The sequence below is a fragment of the Lemur catta genome, chromosome 19, assembly GCF_020740605.2.
Source record: "Lemur catta isolate mLemCat1 chromosome 19, mLemCat1.pri, whole genome shotgun sequence".
In the NCBI taxonomy this organism is placed as follows: Eukaryota; Metazoa; Chordata; class Mammalia; order Primates; family Lemuridae; genus Lemur; species Lemur catta.
Genome location: NC_059146.1, coordinates 11,308,325 through 11,331,437, shown reverse-complemented (window position 1 = coordinate 11,331,437; position 23,113 = coordinate 11,308,325). Strand labels below are relative to the sequence as shown.

The window sequence follows — 23,113 nt, the reverse complement described above, 5'->3', positions numbered from 1 at the left end:
TGCTAGCGTCATCTGTTAGTGAGATCTTAAGGGTTTTTTTCTGTTGGTGTAAGTTTCAAATACTTTCGAGTGTTATAAGTATTTGTTAACTAAAAAGAGTTATGAAATCTAAAATGAAGGGAAAAGTGAAGTTATATAATGATTTTCAGAATCAGAGCTTCACAAATCTAGCTCTGGCAGCTCTAAATCTGAGAAGCACAGACATTGGGCTGAACAGCTGCTGCTGAACTTGCTGCAGGCTTGTACTTTATAACATGTTTAAGTCAGGCAATGGGAAATGGATTTGTCAGGGTGAAAATGGTAGCTGGATTACACAAAGAAGAGGAAGGGAAATGCTTACTTTTGCTTCCTTACTGGGCAAATTTCAGCAACATTGACTGTCAAGTGATTAGGACCAGAATAGATTAGGTCTGGCATTTCTATAATGCTTGCTTCCAAAGCTCAGCTTTTTGAAATTTTGATAGAAATTTAAAGACACTAAAAGTAAATGTTGGAAGAAAATATACTCTAGACTACAATATGAAACAAAAACTTTATATATCAGGGTTCTTCTTTTGCTTTTATTTTCAAAGATACCCGAAACATATCTCCTCTCTAGAAGCTTTTCCTACCTACCTACTTAAAGGGTTTTCAGGTACATTTTCTGTTTCATCATACATCTGACGTAAGAGCACAGTGATAAATCTTGGAAAACTAAGCTAGTTAAAACGAGGTCTTGCCTTGTGCTTCTGTTATATTCAGAGATTGTTGGGTCTTTATTGTAATGCCAAATTTGGCTTTAGTTAGCGCTTAAAACACTGGGGAATAAAAATAAAGTATTGGATTTGAAACATGAATACAGAAATACAAAGATTGTGTGTGTGTGTGCGCATATGTGTGTGTGTATTTGTACATAAGTATATGAATGCAAATACATGCATTTGCAAACAAACCAAAATATGACATGATGAAACATAAAAGGTAATCAATTTGTGATTTGGGGGCTCTTTTGCTAATTTATGCATTATAAAGTAAATTACATAAAACATCTTAAAATTATCTGTATTCTATGGAAACACATAAGAAAAAGGCAACAAAAATATGAAAAATTTAAATTCAGAACAAGTATAAATTTGTTCTCCTTATACAATAAACGGCATTTATGTGATGGTCAACAAAGTCAAACGTCAAGTTGAATGTTACAGCTTTTCAAAGATAAACTAACTTCTTCAAAATTTTGAATGAGGGTAAAGTAAGATGCCCTATATGTTCTTTTGTCTGATTTGTAAGACTGGAATCACTTAAACTGGAAACAGGGTTTATTTTTTAAAAACTTAATAAGTCATCTTTTAGTATGAGTTTATTTGTTTACAAAACTTTGCATTTTGAGAGGTTAATTATTTTAATGTAAATTTAGTGCTAAAAGCAGAATCTATACTGCTGTCCATACATTATATAGACTTTGTGTAGTTTCAAATATACTATATTTTAAACTTTAAAAAACTGTTTTGGAATGATCTTCATTTTTGTCTCATTGCAAGTACTAAATTACAGCTAGTTTTGAGTAAATATGAGGTATAGAGAAAAATAAAATATTTTTACACGTGAAAAATAATAGATCAATAAATTTTTAAATGCAAGCTAAAATAATAAAAAAGAACTGAAAGTCACAGAAGATTAAAGCTGAATGTTAACAAAATCAGTAGTCCAAAATAAGGCAGAAAAGGGGAAATGCAGGAATAAGAAAACAGAGGGTGAAAAACAAGATAATATAATAGTAGACTTAAATGCAACTGTATCAACAATCACATTAAATAAAAATTGGCTTAACTCTATAATTAAAAAGTACAGCTCATTAGAGTGCAACTAAAAAAAGCATAACACAATTTTATTTTGAAATACAGTTTACTCAAAGCTATATTCAAATTCAAATTCACAAGTACAGGATAAAATAAAATAGTTAAATTGGTTAGGTTAGGTGGGGACATTAATAGATAAAATGACAAAGGTGAAAAATGAGTTGAGTATGTTTAATAACGACTAATAGTGTGGAAAGGGGCAATGGAAAGCTGGCAGGAGAAATGGATTTTAGAAACTTTACGGTTGGAAAGTCAATGAACTCAGGATACCAGAGAAAGTAAAATGGGATTTTAAGTAACTGGAAGTTGTAGAATGGAATGTTTAGAATTGAGACCATGGAGTTTACTGCTATTGATAATTACAAAGTTTAATTTGATTATGGGAATTATTATTTGATTATGGAAAATATTGGCTGAGGTAGTTAAATAACAGAATCATTATTGAAAATGAGGTCAAGAGACTGGGGGTTTTAGAAGGCTTGTGTACATGGATATTTTAATTACCAAGAATTATTATAGGAATAGCATTGAAAATAATGATAATAAGGGAAGAGCTAAAATCTTCAAGGAATGAAAGGGAGCCTCAAGGAAATAAATTGGCTATATAGTTTGATGGCATGAGATTTGATGATGAGAATTTTAGGGAGAAGAATGTGAGTGTTCTGTTATTGCTGTATAACAAATCTTCCAAAAATTGGTTGATTAAAACAACTGCAATCAGGCATTTTGTTTACAAATGTGCAATTTAGGCAGGGCATAGTGTGAACGGTTAACTTCTGCTCCACAGGGTGTCAGCTGAGGCAACTCAAAATCTGAAGGCTTAAATACTCTGAAGATTCACCCACGTTTGTAGATTGATTCTAGTTGTTGTTTATGGCCTTAGCTGGGGCTGTAAACTAGAGTGCCTACATGTAGCCTTTTCTTTTTTAAAAATGTATTTATTTTTTATTTTGTTTTAGAGAGGAGGTCTCTCTTTTTTGCCTAGGCTGGAGTGCTGTGGTGTGATCATAGCTCACTGTGACCTCCAACTCCTGGGCTCCAGTGATCCTCCTGCCTCAGCCTCCAGAGTAGCTGGGACTAAAGGTGCATGCCACCACAGCCTGCTTTTTTTTTTTTTTTTCGTAGATACAGGGGTGTCACTGTGTTGCCCAGGCTGATTTAGAGCTTCTAGGCTTAAGCTATCCTCCAGCCTTAGCCTCCCAAGGTGCTGGGAGTGTGAGCCACCACACCAGGCCTTATGTAACTTTTTCATGTGGCCACTTGAATTGCTTCAGGATGCTGACTAGATTCCAAGAACAAGTGTCAGAAGAAGCTTAGGCAGAAGCTGCATGACCTTTTATACCTAGCACAGAAGTTACACATTGTGATTTCTGCTCTACTCACAGGCCTGCCCAGATCCAAGGGGCAGGGACATGGATTCCACCTACTCATGAGAAGGATGTCACCATCACATTGTAAGAAAAGGATGTGGAATGGAAGATCTGTGGTAGCCATTGTGAAAAAAAAAATCTGTTACAGGGAGAATGGTCTGTAAAGTGTGTGTGATAAAGAACAAGGGGGACACCTAACCTATATAGAATCCCACTGGTAGACAGGCATGTAAGAGAGGAAACAACTACCGGTGGGCAGTTAGTGTCAGCAGGAGAAAATCATGTGTTTGTTGGAGAAAAAAGATAAAGCAAATAAACAAAAAGATTGAGGATAAAGAAGAATTTGCTGCTAATTTGCACTAGACCAAGAGTCACAACAGTAGGTTTTCAGGAGTTATGGAAGTGAGGGAAACAGGTCCAAAAAGAAGGGCATGCACAGAGATAAAAGAGATGATTCAAAAGATGAGGATAAAATGGGAGGTAAAGTGTGATGACGTGTAAAGAAAGCACTTATGACAAGGCTGGTGTATAGTAGGCACTCAATAATGTCAAATACTCACTTTTATTATATGGATAAATATAAAAAGTGGTAGAGCCTCAGATATCTTTAAAACCACAAAAATGTGACATGTTTGGAAGCACTTAGAAATAATTGGAAATATACCATTATAAAATGTAATCCATCTAAATTAGGAATAATTCCATTTTCATCTTTAAGCACTCAATAGAGCTGAGGCTGAGGAATAATATATATAAAATAAAAAATTCCTACTATTTGTATACTTATATAAACAACAATATATCAAGAATATTTAGTTACTTCTTAAGAACAACATTTGTAACTTCTTATTACTTTAGACGAGGGCCCTAAAATGTGGGTAGAGGAAACACATATGACATAAATCATCAAAATAAGTTCTCCCAAATGTCATATTTCCTAACCACAAATTACTCAGTTGTCAAAACCACATAATAAGTTGAGATTCCCTCTTTCTCTGCAGGCTGAGAGCCAAGTCTGCCTGGCATGCTTAATCACAGGCCTGCAGACTTTCAATGCTGGTAAAGCCATCGCACATCTGACTTTTGAAAAGTCAGTTATTTTTTCCCAGATTTTTCCAACAGATTAATTTTTAATATTTGCATCTATGATTAATTTTTTTAAAAACTCAGGTGTATTCATTTATGTTTCATGTTCATGATGTCTTGATTGGTATTTAATGATTCATTATAAGATCAGTATAAAACACTACAGCCTTTGTATTCAAAGTGTCTACTAAAATTAATATATTTAATAGTTCCTGTCATTTTTTCCTTATTCTTATTTTTTTCTGTCTGTACACCTATCACTAGCAATGTCTTGCTCAGTGATACGTTAAATATTCAATAACTACTGTTAATGATGGATATAGACATTTTGGCTCCACCTGTCCACTAGTAATCTGTAGGTGATCATTTCCCCCCATATTTAACCAAAGATATCACTTCATTCAAGCAAACTATCAGGACCCCCTTTCCCTTCCCCACCATTGAGTATCACTCTTATTTCTTGTTCCCATAAATCTCTGTTAGAACACCTATCAAACTTCTCTCTTTTTACCCTTCCACATACCTCTGAATAGCACATGCCTGACACATAGCACTCAAAACACTTTGAACATTTTTCCAATTAATTATCACATGTTTTCATTTTTCTGCTGGGTATTTTCTAGTACACTACTCTTCTATGCTTTTATTAGCTTCTATTACCTGTAATTTTTAGATTATACATTTCTTATTATTTGAGTGAATAAATTAAAATTATTTCTTAAAAGAAATTACTTTCTAAAAATTGTGATATTATGCTACATAATTTATGAGAAAATTAATATTTCCTACATCCCTCTGAAGCCCACAAAGACAAAGAAAATCTAACTTTTTGGATTTTTAAGATCTGAGGAAGGAAAAATTATCATGGGTCAAATTTCAGCCTTATAAATGTTTATGCTGCTTTGTACTAATAAGATAAAACTTACCTTTAGCAAGATATGCTTTTAAAATTTTAAATTCTAATGATATAAACAGTTTGAATTTATTTATACCAGTTCTAGGCTTATTTTCAAAAATGCCCGTAGTGTGATGACCACCTGAGTCTGGATGGGATGACATTAGGAAAGACTATTGTGAGATACTTGAGGTAGCATTAACAGTGGAAGAGATAAAGGCTAACAAAAAAAAAAAAATGCTTTCAATGGTATCTGGTTCTAAGAACTTTATTTTTGTCTTAAAGATGAGTTATTATCCTTTTGGAAATAGTTTAATAATGTATTTGACAGAGCATGATATTGCAATTAGGGGCAAAAATTCTAGTCTTGAATTTCTACGTGCCCTTAGGCAGGTTATTTTATCTCTGTGTCTTGCTTAAACAATTAAAAGTAATATAATTTCTTAATTCATATTTTAGATCCTCTTTGTAAAACCTTGCATTCTCATTAAAGTGTTAGCATGGTTCTTTCAATGGATAAACAAAGGGGGATGGGTGGAATTATTGCTAAGCATTAAATACAAGCCTAGCATGTGTGTGGATTATATCAGGCATGTGACAGTCACCTTGATACTCATTTCCGGTTATATAGTCCTGTGACTGTGAGATATAAATCTATTTTAAATTGAAGTGAACAGACACAGAGGTAACTAAAATTCAGTGACCATTGGCATATTAATCGGCATAATCATAACAGTTTAAAAGAGCTATCATTTATTGAGTGCTTAATCTCTGAAGTCAGATATTATATATACGTGTGTGTGTGTGTGTATCCTAGAAAACCCTTACAAATATTCCATAAAAGAGGTACTATTTTATGAGTAAGGAAATTTCAAGGGTCATATAGATAAAATGTAAAATTACTAAGACGTGAACTCAAGTCTATGTGACCTCGAAGTCAATGATCCTATAACCAAAGAGGAGGTGGTGTTTGGCCACATGGACTGGAAGAGTTAGGAACAGACACTATGGAGAACACAATTATGAGGGAAAAATAGTGAATAAATGTGTTGATAATAGCAGTCAGATCATCTGAAATTGCATAGGATAGACTTGCAATGTTTTCCACAATGCTCAGTGTTTGAGAATGGTTAACTGCAGCAGAGCATTGGTGAGAAGGCTTAGCTGTGTTACGAGATACACCTGCACTGAACTCCCATGTTCTTCACTTACTGCTTTTAAGAATTTAGCCATGTTGCTTAGCCTTGTACCTATAAAATAGAAATATTAGTACTGCTCACTTCGTATTATTATTATGCTAATTCAATGATCTAAATCTGTATAGAGTTTTACTCACTGACCGGCACTAGTGAACATGCTGAATAAAAGTCAGTTTGTTTTATTAGTGTGGCTACTGTTATAATTATCTTCCTGTCATGTGGTCACAAAAGAGCGAATATTCTTAGAAGTGGTGGCAGAATAGTAATATTAAAATAACAATGGAAAAGGAATATGCTTTAAAATATAATCTCATTTGGGTTAAGATATAACTTGACAGTGGACGTTTCTGTATTACAAAATTAGGAAACTGTTTTACAGCCATCCCTGAGATCAGTCTTTTAAAGTTATTATTTTTCTGGCTTCTGAAAAAAAGCCAAGACCCATCCTGGTTTTGAAATTGAAATTGCCAGATAGCTAGGATGTAAATATAAACTCTGGGAATGATTGAATAATTCTATAGCACTGATCATATTGAACAGAAATGAATCAATAAGTTAAATAAATATAGATAAATAATATACTATGAAATATATTTGAGAGTTTACCTGGGTGAAACTTTCAGAAGTAAGGTATGTTATTAAAGGATGGTATTTAACAAATTATTTTGAGTATGAATTTTCCATTCTGTGAATAAAGAATTATGCCCCTAAATGTTGACATCTGAAATTGTTTAATTTCAGACCCAGTAGGACACTTGTACACTGAAAATTAGGGACAAATAGATGACAGCTTTTACCAAATGAACTACATTAGCCAGTTGGTTTAGAGATTTTCGATTCAAAAGAGTAACATTTCATAGATATGGATGAACATTTGTAAAATGGTTTGATTCATTTTAATTCTCAATGTACAATTTGAAGAAAACTGGTTTAGAACAACTGTATGTCAGATATGTTCTTTATACTTCCTGTATTGTATTTATATTCATAGCTACAAATATGCTACTGCAAGTAGATTTTCTCATAATAAAGAGACAAAATTTAAACATTTCTTTTTGTTTTTAAGGCAAATAATAGTGTTCAAACACTTGCCAGAAATTATCTATACTTTAAAAAGAACCGCATTGTTAATGTTTTCATTAAACTGAAATTAGCAGTAATCTGGGCAGTGATTCTCTAACTTGTCTGGGGAATAGGGTTTCCCTTTTGTTGTAGTTGTTGATTTAAAAGGAAAAAATGTAATCACTAACACCTTTATAATACATACTATCGCATACAAAAAATGTATATGTAAAATGGTTTATTCTTTATTTCAAACAGTACATATTTAATCTGTACATTTCCATCTCATCAGTGGGGATATAATTTTGTTGCATAGGCAGTATTTTAGTCTGAGTTAATGAACTAAAATTGAATGTCCAATGTTAAAACGAGAAAGATTCATGACAGAAAACACTATTTCTACATTAGCAACCAAGGCCAAGACCCTGAGCCAGACCTTGCATATCCTTTTGTAACAAATGTTGTGTTGGTTGCCTTTGTCCCTACATGAAAGTTTTATTGCATTATCCAGAACATATTCACTTCATGATTCATAACTGGACTTATTTTATGACCATACAGAAATGAGTTAACTCTACCAGGCTTCACTACCTGATTCTAGAAATAATAGATACTTCAAATCAAATATACAGGCCATTAAGCTTTTCTTTCAATTACAGGATAAATCATCCAGCTTATATTTAAACCATGCATCCCTCCTATCAAGGCAAGAGACATTCATGCTAACACAAATGTTGTTCACAAAAGCACATGGATTGACCCATCCAAAATGAGGAAAAACACTATAGGCCAACACAAAATTATTTCATGAATATTTAGTTTATATTTTTCATTATATTCAATATGAAACAAAGTGAAAAAGCTTTGTGTTATCAGAATGAATCAATTTACACACAAAAGTTTTCATAGCCTATGATGAGAGAAAACTATAAGTGGTGTACCTGGGTATTTTTTAATTTAGAGAAAATAATATATGCTGTATTATGAATAAGCAAATACTAAATTGTGGATGGGCAATTAACCCATGAAAATATGCTGAAAAAATTTCCAAGACATGGTGCTAAGTTTTTAGTAGTCTAAAAATTATTTGAGTCCATTTTCTTAATATTTTATGATCCAGCCAAAAAAGTTTGAGTAGAGAACATACAATGTCTAATTCAAACACTGTTTATACTACCTTTTCCTAGTCTTTCAATTTGTTCTTTATAAGTCTGTTCGTTTTAACAACAGAAATGCTTCCTGACAACTCCCAAATCTTTATCTAATTAAAATTTTGATGAAGTGAAAAATATGCAACCAAAAATTAAAAATGCTTTGCACATACACACATACACAGTTTCCTAATGCCCTACACATGCTATTATTGAAGCACTCTTATATCTGAATTAATTCACATTTATTCTTTTGGGACAGCAAAACTGTTCAGCATCTTAAGTATCTTTTGAAAGTAGAGTTATGAAAAATATTCAATAAAATTAATAATTAAAGTTTAATCCTCACTTGTATAGTGGTGAGTGAAAATAAACTATGACAAGAAAAAGAAAGTTTAAAATCATCCATAGCAATTTATTATTGTAGAGGAATCAATAATCAAGGTTAAAATAAACTCTGCTTTGAGAGGTACTGTGATTTCTGTTTAAATTTTCATCTTAATATTATTCCTACACTTGAAGAACTGCTGAAATTCTGTGGCTTTTGTTTTAGTGAAGGTTCAATCAGGTAAACATAAGATAATAATAATGTGATTTACAATTGTCCACCATCAAGGAGCCATATTTTGGTCCATTCCAAGCCAAAATGAGCTTTGTGTTTAGTTACTGTATCTCAAGCATGTCCATGTTACCAAGGTGGAAAGATATACCATCACCTCACTGTAGATTGTTTTTCCATGAATACTTCTCTATGCCCTTGGTATTTAGACTTGTAATACTGAAATTAGTTTATTAACTATTTTATCTTAGCCAAGAAGCCACATGATTTGTCAGAGAATAATTTACAAATAAATAAACAATCAAATCAATATACTTCAATTGAGCATGATTATTTGGAGATTATTTTCTAACTATGTGTATTCTCTTTCAGTATATTTTAAATTTTAAGTATTTTCTAACTTTGCTAGTTATGAAATATATAAGTTCCCATCTCAGGATTAAAGGAGGAAATGAAACTTGCTACATAACAAAATTTTACTAAATTTAAGGATATTCTGCTTTTTTCTGAACTCTAAAGGTGGTGATAATCTCTTACTTTGAAATATGGGAAGGAAGTCAGTATAAGTGATCATTGACACTATATGATAACAATTCTATAAAAGATACAGATTTGAAACATAAAAATGTAAAAGTAATACAATCCTAAACAATTTCTAAAGTCACACCTCTTTATTTTGTTTATGATTGGTAGAAATTTTATTACATATGTATGTAATCCATTACTGATCGTCTACAATTTTGTTAAATCAGTGTATGTGTGTGTGTGTATGTGTGTATGTCATACACAATAGATACTATTTTTAAATTGTTGTTTTAATATGGGTATGTTAATATTAAACACCATTAAACAATTAATGAATTTCTGAATATTTGCCAGACATATAAGCTGGTTGCCACACAGGACTGAGTTATTTAATGACACAATGGCAATGAATGTATCTTAATTATATTTGTATGTCCAGTGTCTGGTACAGTTTATGACACAAAGTTCAGGTTTCATTGAATGTTTTCAATGAATGAATATGTAACCAAATTAATTTTACCCTTCATTTATAAATATCATGTAATTTCTTTGGATTTTTGTCAATATTTATATTATGTGGAGAGATTTAATGTATTTATAAATAGTATTCTTTTTCTCTGATATTATATTCTAAGGTTAGAATTAGCCTTATTGCTGTCAATCATTTAAACTTATATTTTAGTTAGCCAGCAAGTCTGGATTCTTAAATAGGATCTTTCTTTTGTTGGCAATTATTGAAGAGGTATTGCCAATTTTTAGAGTTCCTAGTCTAAATTTAATTGTATCAATGTTTTAACATAATATTTATTTTTATACTGAGAAAACATTTAGATATGAGCATAAAATACAGTCATTGCTAAATTTTTTTGTAAATTATTATTTATAATACTGTATTTTAAAAATGATATATTTTGAGTTGTAATTTTCTTATTTTGTGTTATGCTATTTTTCTTCATAAATACGTATTTTAAACTTGGGATAAACTATATTCTGAGTACCTCAGTTTGAAAAATCTATTAAAAAAGCAAATTTGACTTAGACTATACCCAGTGATAATTCAAATATGATAGAGTTATGATAAAAATCTTGTTCTTAGTGACTTTCTGCCATTCTCAATAAAGCCTAATTAGATAAACCCAATAGTTTTTTTGAAGGTTAATTATATCTTGAACACTGTAGACAGTAACATTCTGTGCATTTTAAATTTAATTATTCAATTTCTTTTTATATATATGAAATGCATATTATATATGAAAATGGCCATATATTTTAATTCTAATGGGGACAAGTTTAATATTCTAAATTACTAAATAAGCAATATTTTCTATATTAATTTTTTAAAAAATGTTCTCAGTAGTCATGTTCCTGAAGTGTTGGCTTTGATTTATAAAGTGAATATACTTAGGCATCCCAAGATTGATGGCTCTTTAAGGGTAAGATATATTGGAGACATTAAAAGTAATTTAATTGAAAGTAGTGTGAAAAATCAATCCATCAGTTTAAAAAATTCTGGTAATTATGAGAACCTTTAAAAAATTTCTAATCAGATTATACAAGTTTTCACAATTTTAACAAGTGAAAATTTTTATTCATTTGAATATTGATGACAGGATTTTCCTGTTTAGTTTTAAAAACTGTATTTTAATAGATATCATTAGCACCTTTATTCTTGGATTAATAAATATGAAAAATAGAGTTCAGTCAGTTGTGTAAAACTTTTAGTGAGTGTAAACTGCAATATATATTATTTTTACCTGCCAGGACTTAATATTTAAATAATTCACATTAATCAGCTTTTATTAAGTTTCTGCTATCTCATTTAGACCCTGAGAAGGACACAGAAATACTATTTACAATAGTAAATACTGGTGAATATTTCTTTAATATAAAGAACTATGCTACATGTGATGAAAATCAAATGGACAGTTTCTATTCTCCAGAATGTTTACATGAGTTGGGGGAGGATGAGAATTCACATAAATAAAATTATGACAAAAAAATTGCTATCTTACATAATACAGATGCTGAATAAATGTTTTAAATGTCTAAAGGATGAGTAGGGAAAGAACATGCAATCTTTCAGATTAGCATGTGCACCATAAAAATGGTTGCATTTAAAATGCGCCTTAGTGCTTGAGGCCAGGAGTTTGAGACCAGCCTGGGCAATATAGTAAGACCTCCATCTCCACAAAAGTAAAAAAAGAAAAAAAAAAAAAATTAACCGGGTTTGGTGGTACATGCTTATAGTCCCAGCTACTCCCAAGGCTGAGGCAGGATGATCACTTGAGCCCAGGAGTTCGAGGTTAAAGTGAGCTATGATGGGGGCCACTGAATTCCAGCCTAGGTGACAACACATTTTGTATTTGCAAAATTTGTAAAATCAGAATCTTATAATATTTGTGGTATTTATAGTTTTGAATGCTGCTTTATTAACTTTATTATATCATGGCCATTTCCCAACCTGACTATATGTTCTTTATGAGGATGATTTTAAATGGGTGCATAGTATTTTGTTTTCTGGTTATATCATACTGTTTGATTTTGAATATTTGATTATAAAATTAACATTGTATTAGTATATCATTCCAATAAATAGGGTTGAACATCAAAAATAAAAATAAAATAAGCTTTCAAGCACATACAGAAATAATTATTAAAAGTAGTTTCTTTCCCTCCAGGAAATTGCCACAACAATCTCATAAAACCTGCTACTATGGGGTGCACTTTTTGTCATCTACTCCTTACTTAACTTAAATGGACTTGCGTAGTGTTATCCAAATATTTAGGTAATATTCAGGCATCATGTGAAACAAATTTGCTTCAGACGCTTCCTTTATTTTTGAATAAAACATATTGAGTTGAAATTTAGAGAAATTTTACTACTTACCTAAATAATTATTTGTTAAATATTGTCATGATTAAAGTGTAAAAAGTCAATTTTGTTTCTATCGATCATCATTTGTTTATTTGTTGTTTATTATTTCACCCATGAAGTGCAATGTAGCTTCATGGGGTGTGAAGAACAATTTTTGTTTTCTTACCACAGTCCAAATATGCTTTGTCACTTGACAGAAAGTGTGCACTCAAAATAAATAAATAGTACCCACAATGTCTTCCAAATCTCTTATGATGGAGTATAAGCTTCTAAAAATATATATGTATATAAATTTATTTATACTTCTTGTCTTTTTGCCAGGAATGTTTTTCCTGCAGTGTTAAGAGGCAGAGGAGAGGAGTTCCTCAAGCGTAGAGAATTATATGTAGGGTAGCATTAATGGAGACAGTGAGTTCGGTAGGAAACTACATTTGAAGACTTTTTGAATATTGTGTGGAAACTTGTGGGCTATGCTAGCATTTTGTAATGAAAATAACTAGTTTCCCAAAAAGGAAGCATGGTCAAATGTTGCTGAGAAATGTGTATAGTAACTGCAATCTTAACAAAAGTAGTTTTTGTTGAGAGGTTTCAATGGAATGAAGTGTGTCATCATGTGATTTAGAACAAGAAACTAGAGATGAATGTTTGGAACAATAATTTAAGAAGTTGTTTTCTGAAGGTGGAACAAAACTCTGGTAGCTACAGGGAGAACTGGGATCAAGTGAGGTTGATAGATTTCTTGTTCGTTTTGCTTTGTTTCTGAGTGTGTCAAAACGATTGCAGACACTTAAACATTTCATCTCAGAGAGCAAAGAGGGTGTTTCTTATTCAAGTAAAGATATTTTTCTTTGATATAAGCCAGGACATGTTTTTATCTTAAATGAAAAAGATAGAGAGGATAGGTGCAACCACATATAGGTTTGGAGATTTGATGGTAGGAAAGTGAGAACGTCTCTCTGATGACGTCTGTCTTCTCAACACAAGACAAATGATTGTATCAGCAGGTAGTAACAGAGCAAAGACCTTGTAAGGAGTTTGAAGAAAGAGGAGAAGCTTCAAGATATTAATGTTAATGTTGGGAAATGAAATTAGCTAAGGGAATAATACTAAGTTTGTCTAGCAGGGCTGTATACCCCATTGAGATGTACAGTTATGATTTGGATGCAATAAATAATTACAGTTTGTAATTTTGGGGGGATAACATTGAATCATACAGTCTTTCTCTCTAAACATCTTTTTGCATTTCTTTAGCCACCTCAAGTTAAATAATGCCTTAAATATTACTCATTGTCTTCTTTAACACGTTTCATGCCTAGTGTTCTCAATCTAAGAGAATGGAATCAGTATTTTCTGTGCAGTTTAAACCAAACACCTTAGAGTCATTCTTACATTTTCCCACTCACTCATCTAACTGATTAAGGTATAATGAAATCTAGTTGACTTTACCTTATTTTGATTGCTTGTATTCACCAACTCTTACCTATTTATTACCATTGGAACCACTCTTGTTAGGTAACATTGTCTCTTTTGGAACTAATGGAATAGAAACAAAAGAGCCAATTGCCACTGTTTCTCTTCCATTCATTACCCATGCTGCTGTGGAATGATTTCATAAACACCACTTTGATCTCTTTCTTGTCCTGCTTAAAACTTTGTAGTTACTGTAAATATATGCAATTTTCATTTGACAATTATATCTTAATAAAACTGAGGAAAAAAAAAAGAAAACAACTTTGTAATTACCTGCTTTTGCTTCTAAAATAAAGTCCCAAATACTTAAAAACTTTAAGCTTTTGTGACCTAGTGCCCTCTGCCCTGTATAAATTCATCTCTTCCACTTGATTCCTACTATCTTCCTGCTCAATTCCTTAGTTTCCTCTCTCCCCCTATAGTTTCTCCATCTCGTACTGTCCTTTGCATAGATTTCTCCCTCTAAGGCACTGCTATACTCCTACTCAAATTGGATAATTTTCCAAATCTTTCAAATCACAGCAGAGACTCAGCTTCCTGAGGGAAGTTGTCTTTGATATTCTAGTTTAAATTAAGTGACTATGTTCACTACCATAGCTCATGCTCTTTTGTAGCATAATGATATATATAATTATTCATGTAATACCTTTAAGACTCATAAAGGTAAGGCCACAGTCTATCTTGTTTACCTCTGTAACCCAGTGTAAGCAGAGTTTCTGGCCCACCATACCTTCTAAAAATGTTTTATCTACTTTTTGCTTACATTTATATTATTTGCTGTTTCCAAAGCTTCCATGGGAAGTTGAACAGCAGTGTTGCATAAGATATCATATGGAGTATTTAACTTAAAAGGCACTAATTAAAAAGAAAAGAAATGACTTTTGTTTCATGAATAATAAATGAATTCCAAATACTCAGAACATGTGGATTGACACTTCATGTCTTTGAAAGCAAATAGTGTTTAAAGTGAGAATGGTTTTACTAAAAGGATAAAAGAAGAAAAATTGGATAACTGAGCTAAGTATGGTTGGCTGCTACAGCAATCCTATTGTAAGAAAAATAATATTTTAAATCTACTCCTAATCATTTAACTACAGGAATGTCCCTAATACTATCAAAAAGCTCTTCTTATCTTCCAAATACCTTCACATTTTCTCAGAATTTATAAGAGCATTAAGGCTTTACTATCACTATAATTAGGTCTACTGAAAAAGTACCTTCTCATTTTTGCCAATTCCTGATTATTCATGGTGATGGCAGAGAGCCTTAGCCTGGATTACTAAAACCCAAGATCACTTATAGCATATGGAAATTGGCCCCAATTCATTATGTCTATCAAAAATTTCTGTTGAAATACAAGTTCACCTTTGAGCTTCAGCAAATGTGCATTGATGCTTGAATAAATACTCTTCAGTATATGTAGTGAGTTTTGAAAATAGAAAAAAAAAATAGAGTTGATTAACTTTATGTAAAGTAAGCCCTAAAAAGTATTCAAACTATCAGTTTGGTGGTTTCAAGTGGCCCATACTGAGCAGTTGGAATATTAAAGTTAGGCTTTATTAGCTGCAGAGAAGAAGAAAATGAACGTCTAGGAAATCCACAGAATAAAATGATTTACTTCATGAGCATTTACTTACCTGATCACCAACTTAGAAATGTTAACAAAAATATCAGGGAACATTTTTTTTTATGTGATTCTAACTAGTTCAGTTACAAGCTTCATGCTATGCCATTCATTCATGCATGCATTTCATACCACTTTTTGAACGTTTATTTTGGTCTAACACTGTAATAACTTTTGTAAATGCAAAACTGAATAAGACATGATTTCTGCCCTTTATAGATCATTACAATTTCTGTAGTATAAGTATTACTGATATTGGAATAGATAAATGTTGAATCAATAAGAATATCAAAGAAAAGTTCTAAAATGGAGTAAAATGCAAAACAAATGCCGAAAATCTGACTCTTCCAATCAACATAATATGGATGATATACTAGTTTATTTATGCGTTCTGCCCAATCTAACAGAATTTGTGAAGCTTTTAGCAACTATTAATTTATTTATTTATTCAATAATAAAATTTTGAGCACCTACTGTGTATCATACCATTCTAGAAGTATATGGAATAAGTTGCATTTCTTCAACATAGTTGCAGTAATTAATAATAGAGTAAGTGAAAATTGTACACAAAGCACTGCTTCAGTTTTAAATACACATAAATATTTGCCACTTATAATTTCTTATAAGCTCCTGTAGCATAAAAATCATTAAAAAATATGTACATTACATACATGTTTAATTTAAATACTTTAAATAGATATTTGATGACCTGAATGAATAGCCTGGTATTTATGATCCAGAAGCTTATGAAAAATTCTTAAAATTGCTGCAAAAATTGTGTTATCTGTAATCTGTGTATGCTAGTCAAAATAATGACATTATTCACAAAACAAACACTGCATCTGTTCCAGGCAAAAGCTTAGTCTCTTATTTCTTTTGACAGTGTGCAGACCTGGGTTCTTCAAAGCCTCACCTCACAGCCAGAGCTGCAGCAAATGTCCACCTCACAGTTATACCCATGAGGAAGCTTCAACCTCTTGTGTCTGTGAAAAGGATTATTTCAGGAGGGAGTCTGATCCACCCACAATGGCATGCACAAGTAAGGAAACCCATGCATATTTGGTGATGCTAACTTTCACCAGTCTGAAGAAACAGTATGATGGAGCCTGTTATAGTCTATTAACATTTCCCTCTAAAACAGGCATAATGTGTAATCTTCTCTATCTAGTTTCCACCAAATTTCAATATCCTTGAGTAAGCGTTGAAAAATTTGAGTCTCTTTGATCACTCAGTGTTAGAAGCATCCATTCTTCCCTAACTTCAAATTCAACACTTGAAATGCAGATATAGAATTCTCCCTTTTATTTTGTGGCTTATTTTAGTGTTCATGATAGACAAATAAGACTTTGATACATCCACTTCCCTATTCACATTGAACCCTTTTTTCTTCTTCTTCTTCTTCCTATGCCAGTTTCTCTGATCATATAAGTATGCAGCAAATGGCGCCTTCACCATCTTGTTCCAACTTGCCCCACGAAGCTGCAAAGGTCACTGAGAAGGTCTTATAAAAGAAGACAGGAAACAGTTCACGAACATGGGGAACCGGGGGTGGCAAATCAGACATACAAGTCACATATAAACAAATTTTTAGCTAGGGTTTAAGCAGCTGCTGTGTTTCTTGCTAGTGAGTATCCTTAACTATTATTAGTAACATATTTGCTGATCATATAATTAGAGTAGATGAATAGTAAACATTCAATTCCAACATTTGCAGTGATGCATACACATCTCTCAATGCTTTTGGTGCTATTGTTTTTCTAGTTTTCCATATATTTCTGGGAATGTAACATTTATGCATTTGTTTACTTGATGACAGTACTTTCAGAGTTGTCCACAAGTAAAGTCTCTGTAGCAAATCAAACAAAAACAGAAAATGAAAGGGAAGGAAACTGAATCTCTCCCTTCTCATAATGTTTCATTTCCATGACCTGCCTTGTTTTGCTTTTTTGGGTCCCAGTAAGTTGTAATTGCTCTCAAAGATGTTCACAAAAACTTTTCCATCTCCAAACTTAAAGAGATGGTCAAATAATTGCTGTCAAATAATTGTAGATTGAAATTTTATCTGAATTTCATAGTGTCAGCAAAGCATATTTTCAGAATTCCTCAAATCATTGCTATTAATTAGCTTTACATTACTGAAGACCATTCTTTTTATCCCAACACTGATGATTTTATGGATTAGATAGTTATTAGTGAAAAACATTTCCTCTTTAAATGAATAAATGACATTCTTATGTACACTTTAGGGAGGATATAATTGAATGGAGAATATAAAAACTATGGATATAATGCATTTTAGTTGCAGTGGATTTAAACAATTATTTAGATTACTGAGAGCAAATGAATTCCCAAATTACAGGGAAAATATTGGCTAGATAATAGAGTGGCAAATTAAAGAGAGAAAACCATGTCTTAAATTCTCTTTTAAATGTTATTAATGTTCTAATTAGTATTTTCTTTAAATGGTCCAGCCATAATCTTTCTTTTTTGGCATACATGTGAGCCTCCCTTTCTGTAAATTTGTTAGATTTGGGAATTGGGGGGAGGCTGTGCATTGGTGGCAAGGACTGCTAGCACTATTTTAGGACCAAAGCCCACAGGCAAGCTTTACATTTTCTCTGTCTGCAGGTGTATGAATTTCTAATATTATGTTTGAAATGAATGCTACTTTGTATGCATTTCTCAAAAAGGCTATTGGGACTCATATATAAGATCATTCTAATATGTAATCTGTGAGTGTGTGTGTCTGTTTTTAGTTGCATTCATAGTACCACAAATACTGCATATGATTCCCTTATGACTTGATTTATGTTCAGGTGAAGATCTTGCACTTCACTTTGCCTTTGGCACTTTGGAATTGACTTTATGATTTCAATTCCTTTTCATATTTTTTTTTCTGGAACATATATAGTTTTTTAATCTGGAAAACAGAATTATATAAACCTGCAGAAAAAAATCAAACAAAATTAAAACCCAAGAACCTAATGAATCTGGCTAAATCGAGGATTCTTCTCACAGTTCTAGTTTGGTTTGTATATTATATCTATTACCAGGGCAGTGGAATTTCATTACGTGCATTCATAGGTGCATTTTAGCCTGAGCCTGTACATTTTATCTCTACTTTAGGGCTTTACTTAGGTTTGAGCTTCATTTTGACTTTAGAGGTGTATATGTCCTCATCCAAATGTTGAGGAGCTGTTAGTTGAACAGTCAGAAGAAAAAGAAAAGTCAGACTCTGATTCATATTTATAGATTTAGAGGAGAGGTACTAAATGTAAATATATTTCAGTTGGCAGAAAAAAACCCCACAGAAGTTTGACATCATTCTATACTAGATTATTTCAGCTATATTTTATCTTTTTCTCAGAAGTTCAGCCTGTAACTTTTGATCTCAAATTCCATTTTCTTTCATAACTTTCCACTATTAAATAAGCTGAAGTTTGTGGTAAACAATAATACTTGTATGTCCATCTTAAGTAATTATTTCAACTTAAAAGTGACTCCTTTATTTGAAGTGTGTGAAGTTGTAGTTGTGAAAACATTCATAGGGTTTAACCATAAATATAATCAAGGGAGGGATTGTTTTGGAAAAACGTCAACTCTAGTTAGGAGGTTCTTTCATTTAAATGACATTTGATATAGTTAAATCTTAAATCCTAGGTAGCTTTCTTATCACTTTAAAAATTATTCCTCAACAGTCCCAGCTTAATAAATACTAGGTAGAAATTAATGTTAATTTTTATATTTAGAACAGAAAATACATATTAGGATAACAAGCTAGATCATCCTAAGTAGCTTAATTTGTGCTTATGAATCATTCAACTACCATCATACTTTATTTTATTCCCTATAAGGAGAGTTATATTAATATTAAGTTATCTCCGAGACACATGTAAATCTGTTTTCTCTTTGAGAACATCTGATCACATATTAACAGGTGATGGAAGTTTTAACTCTAAATATCTAAGAATCGATTATAGAGGTAGGCATTATGTAATCAATTTGATTCTCTTTATTATGCTAATTATTAGTTTCAGGAATAGTTAAAATAATATGTAATGAAGGTATTGTTACCTTTTATCTGAGAAATTTTTTAAGCAATTCTAAGTGTAGATTCCATTACTTAAGTTTTAATGGAAATATTCCAGCTTATTGAAAGAAAATGATTCTGAATATAAAATATATTTTTAAAAGTACATCCAATTCCCATTAATATCTATACATAAACATAAAGTATCTAAGAAATACTTCATAAAGTTAAAAAAGTTACACTAATAATATTTTAAGATGTTATGATTCTGTGAAAGTATTTGGGTTAAATAATTTCTTTATTGTAGGTTATTGGAGATTGAAATTTGTTCTGCTAATCCTTCAAAATCTGTATACTTCCATTCTTCCTATTGTAGTGCTTTTGAGGGTTATTTTAAAAATAAATTTTAGATTTTCAACTAAGTAAAATTCACAACTTACAGAACCCTCATATAAAACAGCATCAGATAATAGATGTTTTACTACAGATTCTAATGTTGATCACCTACTTAAAGCCTAGTGCTTTCTTGACATCTGAGAGTTTCAAATTCTGTAGGTGATTTTATCACGTAGACATGAAATCTATTTTGAAGTAAGCTAAAGATATGTTTTTACTTGCTTCAGAATTTGTTATCAAGAGACACAAGGAAAAATCCTATTTTTACCTATGCTCATTTGTTAGTAGATATTTCAGATTTACTTCACAGGTATCAATGAGGAAATGTTTACTTTAATCCCCAAAAACTTAAATATAAAACTTTATCAAACATTATTTGTACATACATTGGTTTGCTCCATGATTATTTACATACACCCTGAGCAAAATATCTGCTTTTACTGAACTAGTATTATAACAATGCCAAGATAAGTCATTTCATACGGTATAAATCTCACTATTGTCCCTATAAAACTATACTAAATTTTTTCAAACATAATTACAAATTACAACTTAAAAGATTGATTGCACATTTGTTTTTCTTTTCCACCAGGGATTGGTGTGGTAAATAATGCCTAATTAATATCATCTTAAAATATGTTTTTCTCACTTTACTTTGCAAACCAGGACCCCCCTCCGCTCCTCGGAATGCCATCTCAAATGTTAATGAAACTAGTGTCTTTCTGGAATGGATTCCGCCTGCTGACACTGGTGGAAGGAAAGATGTGTCATATTATATTGCATGCAAGAAGTGCAACTCCCATGCAGGGGTGTGTGAGGAGTGTGGCGGTCATGTCAGGTACCTCCCCCGGCAAAGCGGCTTGAAAAACACCTCTGTCATGATGGTGGATCTGCTTGCTCACACAAACTATACCTTTGAGATTGAGGCAGTGAATGGAGTGTCCGACTTGAGCCCAGGAGCCCGGCAGTATGTGTCTGTAAATGTAACCACAAATCAAGCAGGTAAGTGTCACGTCCGACCAAATTGTGTATCCTAGGCCTAGCTTTCTCAATTATCTTCACAGCTGAGGGCCAAGTTGACTGAGATCTGTGAGAGAACTTTCCAAACACCACAGGGTCAGGGCTTTAGAGTATCACACATCTCAAAATGCTTTTGTAGTTTTAAACATACAAAAGCTAAAACTCTTAGCAGATACATCCACAAAGAAAACAACAAAAAAACGAGGTGTTTTAATTGAATTTTTTCATTAAAATACATTTCTAGATCAAATCCATTTGCAGCAAAAATTTTTATCCCAAATAATTTCACACCATTCATTTTTATAGCTCAAATCTGTATTTTTTTGTTGCTTTATGTCCTTCAAGTTTTTTTTAATTCATTAATTTAGCATGGAGTCAGGCAAGTTTTATTTACTTGTTTGCTTGTTTCCTTGACACCATAGCTGAATTTTCTTTACACATTATAATTGTCTTTTTTAAAATAATTTCTATTATTGTAAAAAATGCATGAAATGAATTTTTCTTTAACATCATCTATCAAAATTAGAATAACTATGAAATATTATATAACTGCATAATAACACATCTATGTTTCATGTGGAAATCTTGCAATTATTGGGGAATAATTATTAGGGAGTGGAGAATACAGTCCTGTTTCAGCTACTAATTTCTTTTTACCTACCCCTCAAATATTAACTTTTAAGCAAATCAACATAGAAGAATTTTTTCTGATAAAATGAAAACTAAAGATAAACTACGGCTGATTTAATAATTCAACCTACTGTATGGCAAGAATCATTCCAAGCCTAAGAGTAATTTATAACTTGTTTTTGTTTAACAGTAGGTGTCCAGGAGTAGAAGACAAAGGTATTAAAAGCCAAAAAAGTTGTAACTTTACTCTATTACTTGGTCACAACTCTTATCTCAGTACCTCAAGTGGGCTATGGTCAGTGGGCACATCCTTGCTACCAATACTCACAATGAAATAAGATGTGTTTGAGTGAAATCAGACTTAGCTTATATAATATTAGTGTAAGTTTATAGGTGTGGAATGATGGGGCCTATGAGGCAATGCTATTGATTATCAAGTCACAGCTCAAATAATTAATTTGAATTGATATATTAGGTAAACCAAGTGATTATCTCTTAAGGATAAGAAAATGTACGGATTTGAGTTCATAGTTTCTTCAAATTGATAAGGCAGAGGGAAATATTCAAGATTAGCCTAGATGCTGTAAGCATGTGAGTAATGCAATAAGAATCATTCTGGTAAATCGATGCCTCCCAATTTGTTCTTTTTGCTTAGGATTGATTTTGCTATGTGGTGTCTTCTCTAGTTCCATACAAAGCATAGAATTATTTTTTCTAGATCTGCGAAAAATGATGTTTGGGTATTTTAGTAGGCATTGCATTGAATCTGCAGATCACTTTGGGTATAAACATTTTAACAATGTTGATTCTGCTGACCCATGAGCATGGTATGGTTTTCCACCTGTTTATGTCCTCTGCTATTTCTTTCCTCAATGTTTCGTAGTTCTCCCTGAAGAAGTCGTTCACCTCCTCAGTTAAATATATTCCTAGGTATCTCATTTTCTTTGTTGCTATTGTGAAGGGTATTCAGTTTGACTGTTGTCAGCATATAGGAATGCTGATTTCTGTACCTTGATTTTGTACCCTGAGACTTTGCTAAATTTGTTTATCAATTCCAGTAGTCTCATGGCAGAATCTTTGGGGTTTTCTAGATATAAGATCATATTGTCAGCAAAGAGCAACAGTTTGACTTCTTCTGCCCCCATTTGGATGCCCTTGATTTTCTTCTCTTGTCTAATTGCTCTGGCTAGGACTTCCAGTACTATGTTGAATACAAGTGGTGATAAAGGACAACCTTGTCTGGTTCCAGTTCTAAGCAGGAATGCTTTCAATTTTTCCCCATTCATATGATATAGGCTGTGGGTTTGTCATATATGGCTTTTTATCATTTTTTAGCTAAGTCCTGTCTATGCCTATTTTGTTAAGCCTGCTTATCATAAAAGG

The 23,113-nt window shown here is 32.1% G+C and overlaps 1 protein-coding gene across 3 annotated transcripts in view; it reads left to right on the top strand.

The window, feature by feature from the left end:
* EPHA5 (EPH receptor A5) overlaps positions 1-23,113 on the top strand; it is a 263,882-nt gene that overhangs the window by 121,766 nt on the left and 119,003 nt on the right. Inside the window, exon 4 of one of the 3 annotated variants that reach the window (XM_045531915.1) lies at positions 20,747-21,082. The exons of the other annotated variants lie outside the window; for them this stretch is intronic. Coding sequence (XP_045387871.1) covers positions 20,747-21,082 — 336 coding nt within the window. The remainder of the gene's footprint in view (positions 1-20,746; positions 21,083-23,113) is intronic. 3 annotated transcript variants of the gene reach the window in all.